The sequence below is a fragment of the Sinohyriopsis cumingii genome, chromosome 6, assembly GCF_028554795.1.
Source record: "Sinohyriopsis cumingii isolate HCF-2022 chromosome 6, ASM2855479v2, whole genome shotgun sequence".
NCBI classification, from domain to species: domain Eukaryota; kingdom Metazoa; phylum Mollusca; class Bivalvia; order Unionida; family Unionidae; genus Sinohyriopsis; species Sinohyriopsis cumingii.
In genome coordinates, this window is record NC_142966.1 from 23542383 (window position 1) to 23556837 (window position 14455).

The 14455-nt window shown below is 37.2% G+C and overlaps 1 protein-coding gene and 1 long non-coding RNA gene across 4 annotated transcripts in view; one reads left to right on the forward strand and one right to left on the reverse strand.

Annotated features, from left to right (window-relative positions):
• LOC149796486 (uncharacterized) overlaps window positions 1-14455 on the forward strand; it is an 85574-nt gene that overhangs the window by 16947 nt on the left and 54172 nt on the right. For both annotated transcript variants that reach the window (XM_089961200.1, XM_089961201.1), the window contains one exon: window positions 3922-4037. In XM_089961200.1, the coding sequence (XP_089817326.1) occupies window positions 3922-4037 (116 nt within the window). The remainder of the gene's footprint in view (window positions 1-3921; window positions 4038-14455) is intronic.
• LOC149796487 (uncharacterized) overlaps window positions 1-14455 on the reverse strand; it is a 65861-nt gene that overhangs the window by 9162 nt on the left and 42244 nt on the right. The gene's annotated exons all lie outside the window — the stretch shown is intronic.

A 14455-nucleotide genomic window follows, 5' to 3' on the forward strand; every position in this document is an offset into this window, starting at 1 on the left:
ATGTGATCAAAATGAATTGCATTCATTTCTGTATGAACTGTAAGGAGAACTACTTTTCCACTTCTATAAATAGAGTCACATGTACAGCATAAGATAAACACTGCCAGTGAAGGCAGACATGAAGTAAGCATTAAAGAAAAACAACATTCTTACATTTTTTTAATAAAAAAATTGAATAAATTTGGCTTCCATTGGTTGAAGGACTGGTATTATGATGACCGTATTATGATCAAGCAGGACAATCCCAAGTGCTGTATATAGCTACGTAACGGAAAAACCCCAAACATGTATTACTATGCTCAATTAAGATTTCTGTTTTTTAATGATGCAAACAAAATAACATAACAAATAATTGAAATTTCAATTATAAAAGTTTAACATTGTTTTTTTTTTTTGTTTATTGTGGTATAAACTGACAGTTGCCGACTCGCACAGCTTACATAACACCCTTCGGGCATTATTTGCTATGTGAATTAGCAACTGACAGTTTATACCAGAATAAACTCAGAAAAAACTATGTTAAACTCCTACATATACCTTTACCTTGTTATTCCTGCCCTCTGGACATACTAAATGCTTGAATCTACCTCACCGTGTATTCATTCACATCCTGTGATACAACAGTAAATAATCTTTTATAACTGTCCCATGTGTGGGAGTTCTATTACTTCTTGACTGCATAAGTGAAGCAACCAAAGTTTCAGTCTATCAAAACATTTTAGACAAAACAATTTCATTATGACAGATTGGCAGTGTTTTAAGTGACCTTGTTATAATATTGTCCTGGTCAAGTAGTTGAAACAAAAATTTGTTCAGCCCAGTACATACAGTGTTTCAAATGGGCAGTGACTGATTTTTAGTTTTGACAGATTTTTAGTGGGAAGTTGAATACACCTCTCCTTCTATAACTCCCACACAGTGAGGAGGTCCAAAACCATAGAACCTATGTGAGGGGGGTATTTAGTGAGGGACCTCTGAAAGGGATGGACGTCACCAGTGGTGGTGGAGGGAGTTAAGTGGTTGAATACTGGCTGAATAATCAGTCAGCCAATGTGAATAATTGTGAACAATATAAAAGAAACTGCTTTTTGTAATGAAGTTTATTTTTATTAAATGCAATCTCTGAAAGATCATTTAAAATATTACTCTAAGTGGTTTCAGCAGACATCACATGTGTACTAGCAAAATTATTGTTTATTAGATGACTGATTTTTCAGTGTGAATGTGGATACATTTTTCTTGTATTATTGTAGATTTGTAATAAGAGAAGATTCTTTATTTACAGAAAATAAGGGTTAAAAAATGTAAATGTTTTATATTAAATAGTTATTTTGTGATTTCATTGCAAGTGTTAGATAAATTTCTGCCCATACATGAGCAAACCTCTGAGTGACAATTCGGGAATTTTAAGTTCGCTGTAAACTTTGGAACTCACTTCTCCATAATGAACTATGCTGGGGAAAAAAGCTTTTGTTGGGACATAGACAAGTTAAACCTCTAGATGCTAAGGTCAAGGCTATCTCTGAATTCTCTGTGCCTATCAGCAAAAAAACTACTGATGCAATTTTTTAGTATGGCTGGATAGTATTGGAAATTTTGTTCCAATTTTTCCATAATTGCTGAACTATTGACATATTTATTAAGCAAGAAAACCACGTTTCATTGGTCTGAAAAATGTCGGGAGCCTTTTGATAAACTAAAAGCCATACTTAAGAGTGCACCAGTTCTTACAGCTCCATATTTCAGCCAATCATTTAAACTTTCTGTTGATCCAGGTGATGCCTGTGTTGGAGCAGTATTGATTCAACAAGATAAAGACTTTTGGAGATTCCTAAGTGAATTTTATATGCTATTGTGTTGTAAATAAACAAGGCTCATTAGATCATTGGAGAAGGTTATTTTCCATTAGGTAATGGTTGTTTTTAGAAAATGCTAATTAGGAATTGTAACCTGAGTTAAAGCAGAGAACTATATTATCTTATGACTGTGAGGATTGTACCAGTTTGGGCTGAATTTTATTTTCTTCAGATTAATGAATTCAAGTGATTATTTTCTCTGGAAATACAAAAGTGCTCTGACAAAATTCTTGGTTAAAGACATTCACTGGAATTTATACTGAATTAAAACCAGGAATATTTTTGTGATTCAACAAGAGACTGTTGACATATCAGCACTTCACAGGCCATAACACACACATCATTGCCTTCAATTTGGATCTCTTTGGGCCTTGAACTGATTTTTATTCAGAACTTTTTATTAATAGGACTTGTGTCTTTAATTCTTGGATTATTTTTGGATTTAATTCGCAATACCTTAAATTCTTTGTCATTTTTCACTTTTCCTGTTCTAGGGAAATAAATTACTTGTTAAATTTTACAATTTTACAAAGCTTGTTATCTTCACTCTTTTCTGTTACTTATTTTAAGAGCATAGACTCATAAGAATATTAAATCATTTATAATTTTCTGTTCTTCCTTTCATTGTCTTTAATAACAGTATTTGAATACATTATGATTTGTCTTATTCTCTCTATTTTTACTCATCTTAATTCATATTGATTTAAGGCAGAGAGCAAACTTACAGCTATTTGATACCTTTAAGGTACATGTACATCAAAACAATAAAATGAACCGAACCAATGGCTTAAGATGTGGGAGGTTGCAGGTTCGAACGATGGTCGAATCATACCAAAGTCTTATAAAAATGGTACTAGCATCCACCTCACTTGGCGCTCAGCATTAAGAGGTTAGTTTTAGGACTGGTCAGCCTGGTGTCAGGATAATGTGGGTGGGACATCATGCTACATGTCTGCGGCATGATGCCCCAGTGCTAGACATCACTATTAACTGCCTAACTGCAGACATCATAGCGATATGACTGAATTTTATTTGAAAGCTACGTTAAAAATCCAAATGACACATACAATATAAAATGCTACTTAATTCCTTTTTTTGAAACTGGGAAAATAAAACTGACATGTAAAAGCTAATATTTTTTAATCACATTACAGAAATAACATTGACTTATCAAATAGGTTTATTGATCTCTCAGAATAAAACACAGTAAACGAAAAGGAAGGGTGCTTCTTAATGATAGGTGGCTAAGTTTTTGTTGTTGTGTCTTTCAATATGTGGTTCAAGGCAGTAATGAAATCCTCGAAAATTGGTACCCAACAAAAGTTATTGATACTACAGTATGTGTTTTTTTGTCTGCTTCAATGTACAGAGTCATGGTCTTAAACAGTCTGGATATTTTTAGTTATGGTTTGCATTTACGCTTGCTATAAACAACAATATTAATCCGGTTTTATGCTGTAATAATCAAGGGCTCTAAATACTTTTCGGGAGGTAAATTTTCAGACTTGTAATTTGGTTATTATAGAAAATAAACTGGTTATTGTAGATGGCTTTCATTATAAATTTGCATTCTTTTATATATTATATATTTCACTATTTTATACCACTCTAATGTGGCATTAGATAATGTTTACATGATTTTGTTACATGTGTCTAATACATTTGAACTGTGCTAAAATATTTCAGTTTTGTGATTTTTGCTTTTTCAATTAGTATTCTTCACCTGTAGTACTTTTATAAAGTGAAAACCATGTTGCTGCTCCAGTATAATTTACTTGGGACTCTGGGAACTATAATTTACTTGGTACTATGGTTACTATAATTTACTTAGGACTATGGGAAGGAACTTTCAGTGTGAAGTAGACACTGACAGATGAAATTTAGAATTTCGTATTATTTTAATGTGATTTTTTTGAGTACTCAAAGCACACTATCATATATTTGTTAAAAACTGCCTTCCATTGGTACTGCATGCATTTAAATTAAATAGCTCTGAACATGATTATATTCCTGATAATTGTATTGATTTCTAAAATGTCACTTTACGTACAGTTGATACTTTCAGACACTTGACAGCATCTGTGGTATAGGCCTTGACTACCATCCTGATGCAATATCCCAGCCGGAAGCTGCAAATGTCACAATATTTTCCAGGCTTTTCCTGGAGGTTGCCAAAGTCAGGTAGGTACTTACTTATGCATGTACTTGTTTTTAACTTGGAGGGTTTATTCTTGTCAAGTCTATTGCATGGTCTACTCACAGTTACTAATAATAGTCTGTATATCTTAGATAATAGGTACTTTTCTGTATTTAGTTCTGTTGGCATTTTTGGTGCTTGAAAAGTACATCTAGCTTTGTAAAGTGAAATAAGTCAATTTTTAATCCTAAGAGGAATTGACTATGAGCAGTTATGATGCTGTTTGAAGGCTTCTATGTAGAATTATTTTAGTACCAATACAAATGCTCACAAATAGTAATTGCTGATATATTTTATGTCCAACTCTTATGATTTTTTTTAATCAATTCTCTTTTAAGAGATAAAGAGACAAGACGGTATCACTATATTTGTCATCAGGACAGTATCAGTATGTTTGTCATCAAGTCAGTATTAATACATTTGTCATCAAGTCAGTATCAATACGGCCTAGTGGTTAGGGCATCTGCCTCGGATGCGGGAGGTCGTGGGTTTGATCCTCAGCCGAGTCATACCAAGGACTTACAAAAATGGCACTAACAGCTGCCTCACTTGGCGCTCAGCATTAAGAGGTTAGTGTTAGGACTGGTTGGCCTGGTTTTAGGATAATGTGACTGGGTGGGACATCATGCTACATGTCTTCGGCATGATGCCCCAGTGCTAGACATCACTATAAACTGCCACACTGCAGACATCGTAATGATATGACTGAAAATTTTTTAAAGCTATGTTAAAAATCCAAATCACACACACACACACACAGTATCAATATATTTGTCATCATGTCAGTATCAATACATTCATCATCAAGTCAGTATCAATACATTCGTCATCAAGTCAGTATCAATACATTTGTCATCAAGTCAGTATCAATACATTCATCATCAAGTCAGTATCAATACATTCGTCATCAAGTCAGTATCAATACATTCGTCATCAAGTCAGTATCAATACATTTGTCATCAAGTCAGTATCAATACATTCATCATCAAGTCAGTATCAATACATTCGTCATCAAGTCAGTATCAATACATTCGTCATCAAGTCAGTATCAATACATTCATCATCAAGTCACTATCAATACATTTGTCATCAAGTCAGTATCAATACATTTATCATCAAGTCAGTATCAATACATTCATCATCAAGTCAGTATCAATACATTCGTCATCAAGTCAGTATCAATACATTCATCATCAAGTCACTATCAATACATTCATCATCAAGTCAGTATCAATACATTTATCATCAAGTCAGTATCAATACATTCGTCATCAAGTCACTATCAATACATTTGTCATCAAGTCACTATCAATACATTCGTCATCAAGACAGTATCAATACGTTTGCCATCAAGATGGTATCAATATATTTGTCATCAAGACAGTATCGTTACATTTCTCCTTCGAATATATTCCCCAATCACATTACATTAGGAATATTAGCCTGCTACCTCGCGAATCCAGCCCTACTTAAAGACAAAAATCTTCTTATTGTCTATTTTTAGATAGACAAAGGACAGTAACTCTTGTCCATTACCTCCCCTTGACACCACCTGGTGTCACCAGTGTTTAACTTCACTGTGTTCTGAGACACAGGCAGTGCAATAGCCTCTGATAATCCAGCCCATTTTTGTGTTCCTATGGACCCATCCAATGTTTTACATTTATAATGCGGATTTATCGATCTACTGCAGGTTGTATATTTTATTTTACAAATTCTACCAATATTTTGAGAGATTTATTACTTGTCGGAACTTTGTCTTGTAGGACCACCAACCCACCATGCTATCGTTGACCTTATACAAGGTCATTACGGGTTAGCGTACATTTGACTTTATTTGCATACTTTGTCCTCTATGGAGCTCTTAATAGCGAATTCTGAAGTGCTGCTTGATAATTATCCCTCATTTATTTGTATTTCATGCTGTTTTGATAGATTTATTATTAACCAATACAACATAAGTTTTAAACAGTGTCATAGGTATCTGATTTGACAATTCACTGAACTGTTAGTGTTTTTAGCGACCTAGTAATTTCACACATTACTAGTTTCTGATTTAGTTTATATTGTGTGTCGTTTTAGCATATATCAATTACACGTTCAACAGGCCACTTCAGAGCATGGAATTTCACCATGACTCCTGTTTTGTTTATGCTATGTAGATGGTTTCTGTTACATGGCATCTATAACATGTGGTTATGAAAGTGTTTTGTTTCAGCAACCTAGTAATTTCAATATATTACTTGTTTCTACTTAGATGTGTCTTGTGTCAGAGCATGGTACAGTGCATCCCCCAGGGGTGTAAAATTGAGGGTGAAAAAAAAACCTTGATGTCAGAACTGGAGGTCAAATAAAAAATGTGGGGGTCAAAAATGTACTGACAAATTATTATATGACTTGTACTTTTTCAGCTTGAAATAGAATATTGCAACTTGCACAACATACTCTCTCTCTCTCTAAACATACAAATAAACCAACATGCACAATTAACAAACAAATGCATTGTTCATTCAAAGAATAATTTTATTAGTTCATTTTTGTTTTAAAGTCGTACTTTTAACAGTCTCCTTATAATCATTATGAAGCAATATTATAGCCCAACACAGTACATACAAGCCAATACAAAAAACCAAATAAATATTTTAAGCAAAATGGCAGTCAAATTACTGCCTTTCATAAAATGTGTACTGTCATCAGTTTCATTGTACTTCGTCCTAGAACATATTTATCCAAATATCAAGGAGGATAATGATTCATCTTCTTTCTAATAAGTTACACTTGAACTTTAAGATCTATCTTTTATTGCAGCAAAGTTAAAAACCAACAAAATCTGCAATGACCCGCTGACTTTGTAATGCAAATAACGCATTTGTCGATGCAAGTTTACTGATTTCTTTGTTGTGAAAGAATGTCTTGGGTTATAATGTGTTCTCCAGATATCTTGTGGCGAACGAGAGCAGATTTTTAAAAATTCTAAAACCCTGTCACGAAAGGATTATTCACTTTTGCAGTCTTCGCAATCACGCGATCATAAGTCACACCGGTAATCCTAATGTATGAATACCGTATTCCAGTCAAGGATATTATTTTCTCCATTTTTCATTAAAGTTTGGATCCACAGTTAATCTTTTGTGTTCTGCTTCTTTCACTTTCTTCGCTAATGATTTTTAGTGCACGTCGTTTTAATCTGGAGATCACTTTCTAGTGCAACAAGCATTGAGATTAAACATCTAGATGACCGCTTGCTGAGCTCGATGGAAATCGCGTGAGAGCTCGCGAGATTAGGGGAAGCTACTCCGTCATAATATTACCTATGCTAGTCTGGTTCATTGTTTCGAATGTTCCCTGCGTTGCACTCTGCTATACGAATAGAGGAGCGCAAGGCAAGGAACAAACAAAGCGGGGAACCAGTCAGTGCCTATGTTCGAAGTATATACGATGCAATCCCAATGCATTGGGGTATTAAATAAATCCAGATCACATTATGAAAATCCTTTGCGTCAAAAAAATACACAGAAACAAAATGTGTGCGTCAATTTTCTCCAGCGTGTGTCCCTGACGCACAAATGTGCGTAAAGGGAAACACTGATGGTAGCTTACCATGACTCTGGTTAGGTTTATAGTATGTACACATTATCCCTTCTCTAGTAACTATGCATTGTGCTTAAGCTTAATATAGCACATAAAATTTATGATACAACACGTTTATGGGTCTGTTTGTTACAGCATTGTTTTAGCGATCTAGTAATTTCAACCTTTGCTAGATTCTGATTTAGTTTGTGTCTTTTGAGTTGTTTCCACAGGATATTTATTTAATCAATCTATATGCAGTTTCAAAGCATGGAAGTCCACCATGATTCATGCTTTGTTATGTTATGTATACTTTGTTTCTGATATACAGCGTCTGTAACATGTAGTATGGGCTGCCGAGTTAGATGATTTATACTATTAGCTAGTTAGTCACAAAATAATTTGCTAATCTATGCTTTGTCTGCTCTCATCTGGTGTCGTTTCAGGAGGAGTGTTTACTACACACATGCCATGCAGTGTTTGGTCGGAAAACACATGCTCTGCTATACTTCAAAAAGCAGCACTGGGGAAAAAGAGACAGTCGAGGTCACGGCAGGATACCTCTGACATCCTTAGTCTCCACACCAAATCAGCCTCAGTGGCAAGCCTTGCTTGGTTCGCTGGAATCCACCCCATCCCAGCTAAAATTTGTCACACGTAACCAACACATACCGTTACATCTGGGGATGGAGAGGATAAAGCCTGGGACCATCCATCACTGCATAAGATGTGTCAATCGATACAGCAGTTCAAGCCACACTCTCTTCAGTCTGAGCAAAACATTAAGGGAATCTTCCCCATTTTTAGGCTACCCACATGGGATTTACAATTGATCAGCTGGATCCAAAAAGTATTAATAATACTGCTGCACCGTCACCAGCCGTCCAGCCAAAACCAACAGTCACACCGACATTACCAGCAGTGCAGCCATCCCAGAATGGAGACCTCTTGGCCGGAATGGTCTAACTACATAATATTTATGGGGATCTTAGTGATCTGTCCATCAAGCTGGACAGTCGGCAACATTTTATTTCACCAGTGATTTCAATGAGAAATATGCTCGTTCAGCCATGGCTTTGGAGCATCCAGCAAAGGTGCGTGCTGGACGGACATATATGCAGTGACATTGCTGGAAAGAATAGTAGTGTGGTGATGCTGACTGTACGGGAAAGGTCAGAGATACTGGCAGTGCTGGAAAGGCCTTCAGTGAGGTGATACCGACAGTGCAGGAAACAACAGTGATGCAGGCAGTGCTGTCTTTACCAGCGATGTTGGATATCAGAGTACTCAAGGCATATCCACAAGGAAGAGCTTGTGTCACGATCAGGCGGAGTCATCAAGGCCACCCGCTTGATCTTGAAGCCAAGCCAGACGATAACCCAGCATACATTTAGGGTGATGAGTCATCGATAGTTGCATGTGCACCCACATTGACCCCTATCATACAATAGTACAATGGATGTATGGAACAGATTTGAGCTCACTGGACCTCCCTGTTCCATCAGAAGAGGGGGGCTGTTCCAGGTAAGTCTGAGGGACTTCGGGTTTCATTCATCAACAGTCCCCATGCCCCTCAACACAGTTCACCATCAGATCGGGAGAGGGATGCCTTTTGATACCAGAAGATACAGTCGCTCATAAAAGGCATGGGAGCTTGTGCTATGGACACATTCCCCAGTTAGTTACTCAAGACCTGCATTTGGCATACAAACAGCAAGTGGAGGCCCATCATCGACTGGAGTCTCCTCACCATATCCAAGATGGTGAAGGTAATGTCATTCCACCTCCCCATCAGACTGGCAAGTATGCCATTAGTCTCAATCTGATAGATGTATACTTCTTTGTCCCTATCCACCCCGTCTTTTGCTAGTTTCCACGTTTACCGCCACACTGCCCTCATCAACCCTTGGGCTTTCACTCACACTAGGGATTCCGCCATCTGCCCATTCTGGGCATCGTCATCAACATCGACAGCATGCTGGGCAGCATCTTAAAGAAACACAGAGTAAGTTCTGTCCTACTCAAAATCATATTGATCTACCTTCTCTGCTAGATCATCCAGGCCTTTTCATGAACTGGAAAGTTCACACCTCTGTACGTTCTAGAATATCATCCATTTCGGCACAGACTTCTTAACCAACCTGAATCTGGCATGTTCCCTTGTGTTTGTGCTCCCAGAATTGTCGAACTTGTTATGTATGCTTCCATCAAGACTTTAATTTCATTGGGAGATTTCTTGCAACTCCTCAGCTGTTATACAGCAGCATGCTTTACTCTGCTTGGCCATCTCATGTGAGCCTTGCCAGCACATTGGCACCCTGTTATCAGTCCTCTTAATCAAACAGTCATGATCACACCCAAAATTAAATCATTCCTACATCAGTGGAGCAATCCAGGCTGGCTGACCATTGATATCCCACTGAAGAACCCCAGGCAGAAATAATGTAAAGTACTGCCACCTGTGCACATGGGGGGGGGTGGTTTACCAACCTGTTGCTGACTTTCACTACCATTAGCGACACTTGAAGAATGGGCTGTATGGGCCTCTATCCCTCAACTGGTTGCCTTTCTCTGGCTCTGTTTTTGGAGGAGAAACAGTAGGACCATAATCATTACCAAAGGCCACTGCCTTACTGCATGATGATATTGGACAAAATCTGGCATCATAGCAACATGTCTGTTTGGAATAGAAACCTAATGATCTTTTTGACAACATTGGTCTCTTTGACCAATATCCTTTATTTATCTCCAGAGAAAACCAATCAGGTTTTTTAACATGGCATGATTTGAATCCTTTCAAACTTCTAGCCCACACATTGCTAAAGTCACTCTCATGTAGACCATGTTTACTGATAGCTTTAGTTTCACCATGCAGGGCAAGAGAGCTGCATCCCCCTTTATGTTCACCGGAATTCTCTTCAGTTCAGATCAGAGGGTTTGGTGGTCTCCAAGATACCATTGGGATTTGTAGCCCAGAACAGAATACCTTCTGTTGGTGTCCCAGCTTGCTTTCTTACATAGCCAGGCTAAGAACAGCAGCCATGCAAGATTCTATTCGTGCCCTTAGGGATCAATGATTTCGGACACATTCCAACATCATGGCAGATGTGACATTGGGCATGATAAAAATCTCTCAGATCTGTTAGACAATTTGATTTCCAGTTACCAAAATCTATAACATTATTTCCAAAATGGAATTTGTCTTGGGTTCTAATTTGGCTCAACTCAAGCAAGTTTGAACCTCTCACCCATGCTTTGCTAATAGTTCCTATCATACAAGACATGCTTTCTGATAGCTTTAGCTTTCTCATGCAGGATCAGTGAGCTACATGCCCTTTCAGTTGACCCAATGAACTCTTTTTTGTTCAGTTCACATTGTTCAGTAGTCCTCCTTACACAACCAGGCCTAGTTGACAAGAATCAGTTGCCATCTGTAGGTAACCGAATAGTAGTCATTTGTCCTCTCTTTCCCATAGACAGGTCTAGAGAGGCAGCCATGCAAGATCCTGACTGCACCCTCAAGCTCTGCTTGAGATGCACAAAGACAAGTCGTGGCACGAGCAGTGCCTCTTCTCACATGGATTATTGCTCCAAAGTTTTGAGCAATTTCTGTGAGACAGAACACGAGATATAATGCTTCGTGACCTTTTTTCCTGGCTGAAGGGGATCATATGCTTGGTGTACTCTGACATCTCACCAGATCAGAGTAGCCTCATGTCTGCACCCTCAATCACTACTTGGGACACACACAGACAAGTCATGAAATGCGCAATTAGCACTTCCTTTGAGTCAAGGTCAGAAAACAAGGCATCACCCCTCAAGACCTTGCTTCGTGGTTGAGGTGGGTTATATGCTCGGCATACTCTGAGATCTCTCAAGATCAGAGTTGTTTCATGAGGATTACAGCTTATGAGATTAATGCCATTTCTGCGAGCCTTGCTTTCTAACACAATGTTTTGATCCAAGACATTATAGAAGCTGTTGGCTGGTATGCATAGTAAAACCTTCTCAAGTTTTTATCTCAGAGATTTGGTGTTGCAGAGTCAAATGTTGGATCTGGTAGGGCTGGTGGCAGCAGCACAGATGGCCACCAGACCCAACTAGACCAGTTAACACAGACCATTAGTTTTGCTGGATTTGTGAGTGAAAAGTTTGGTTGGTGAGAAGATCTCACCTTTGTCTTCTTAGGCATGCATATATATATATATATATATATATATATATATATATATATATATATATATACACACACACACACACACACACACACACACACACACGAGTCCTCAGATCAAATGATCTCAGACTGTGTTGCTTAGGTCATTAGGAGTATGGGTTATCTTTCATATGTGGAATCCAGCCACTCATCTCCTGAGGTAAAGGCTGGATGTTCAACATCCACTCCTTCTATTACTTATTCTCCTAACATAATGTGATTGGGGAACGTATTTGAAGGAGAAAGCAAATTTTAAAGTAAATTATGTTTCTCTGAGAATACTTACCCAATCACATTACTTAAAAACCCTTCCAACCACCATGCCAAGCAAGCATCCACATTAATATCTCACTCAGCTAAAAACTGGTGTCATCAAGGGAGGTAATGACCAAGAGTTACTGCCCTTTGTCTATCTAAAAATAGACAATAAAACGATTTTTGTCTTTTAGTAGGGCTGGATTCACAAGGTAGCAGGCTAATATTCCTAACGTAATGTGATTGGGTAAGTATTCTCGGAGAAACATATTTACTTTAAAAATTTGCTTTCTGTCATTTGAGGTAATACATGTACAGTTCTTTTCTGTTTTTATTCTGTATCACTTTTTAGCACATCTCAACAAAATACAGATAAGCTAATGATCTACCCCAGGCATCAGCATCTGCACAGATCAGATCTCATGTATAACTACACTGTCACTGGGTGTCATCCATTCTGTCTTCATAGGTCCCAAGCAACAGTTTGGAGTGGGTTTCATGGAACTTCTCCACAGTGGAGGGGGCTAAATTTTTATATGTACACTATTCTTGGTCAAGTGCTGGCAGTTAGCAGTCTTTTGCACACTGTATAAAATATTGTTTTACCTGAAATCTTGAAACTTGGTAAGAGGATGCATTTTCAAGAATACTACACTCTTGTCACAATTGTAGGTCACTGTGATCCATATTTCATACTTCACCGACTTTGTTTAAATTTTGTGGCTTAAATTTATTTCTCAAGCTTTGTTCATAAATTCCATTTCTGACCACTGCCATTTGGAAATAGGAATATATATGTTTATTCAATAGTTAACATTCCATTTTAATTGCTATACATCTTATATCGTGCTATGTTACCCACTCGATAATATTTTACATGGGAATGAGTATAGGAATTAGATGAGTGGGCTGCATGCTCAGAGTCATGCTGCCAGGCAAAGTTGGTGACTAAATTGCCTAAGGAATGTAAACTTAACTTTCTTCTGTTAGGAAAATGGGAACAAATTTGCCATATTTTAGTTGTACAGTGAGTGACAGAAGTTTAAGACTTTTGATATGCTCCCTCTTCCTAGCCAGGTAGTTGCAATGTTGTTATAGCTCAAGGTGAAATGTATTGCTTGCCTCAGATAGCTGGTGTTCATATCAGTTGTGCTGACAAACTGTTCCACATTCACAGGCATGTGTTTTTATAGCTGACTGACATTTAACCATTTGCAAAGCAAGTTGGCAACTATCATTGCCCGATTTCTGCAAGTTCTCTTTTGATAATGAAAACATACATGCTTGTGTTTGAAAAGTTAAACATCATTATGTAAATAGCAATTTTTGTTTTAACACGTTAACCCCTGGAGCTTTTTGTCATTTTTGCCTGAAAATCGAGTAGGAAACACATTTTGAAAGTTATTTCTGAATAGACTCAAAAACACCAAATCCCCGGTCATCTTTCAATAACATACTGCCTAGTTGTGTTAGAAACATCGTTTTTCATTGGCTATTTGACTCGCGCATGAGCAGAAGAGTAACAGTTTTTTTGGTGCTAAATGGAGCCATTATTTTTGTATGGAGACCACTCTTTATTCCAAATGCCCATCTTATCCTATTTTTTGCAAAGGCTCATCTATCTGTTTGCAGTTCATACTTGTTTGCCTTAGATCTGAGATCAAAAAGTCTTAAATCCTGACACAAAATCGGATTCCAACCACGGGCGAATTTTGGGTAGAAAAAAGTCGGGTCCAAAAAATGGTTTTTTTAATCTGTATTTTGTAGTGCAACTAGATATTCGAGATTATTTGGTATCATTGTAGAGCTACATCAGTCTACCTTTCTATAATACCACCCACTTTAGTGTATCATGCATGACCATGATGCTACAGAGCTCGGCATTAGGCTACTACCTCCTGCCCCATTAAGTCGTCGCTAGGGGTTAATGTGTTAAGAATAGTTTGAAAAAAGTAGTTTCTAACTTTAAAAAAATATTTGAAGATTTTAACTGCTGCATTTTGCATTCTTTTCTCTATAAAATCAGGATGAAAGTGAACCTGTGATGGGAAATTAATGGCAGACATCACTGTGAAGTATCAGTTTATTAGATTCTGTTTTCATAAACCATTGAGTAAATATACCAGTATTAAGGAAAATATACAGTTCATAGAAAGCAAAGTCTGAATATTATGTAATTGAAGATTCAGCCTAAAAATGCAGTTATATAGTCAGAAGCATTTGGGACAATGCTATGTTGTTGAAATTACAAAGCACTGTAAGATTAAGGTTGTTTTCTGACCTCATTCATTTTGAGTGTAGTAAATACTATTTAACCAATGCCCTATATTATTTCAAATAAGAGAATCAAATATGCATGTA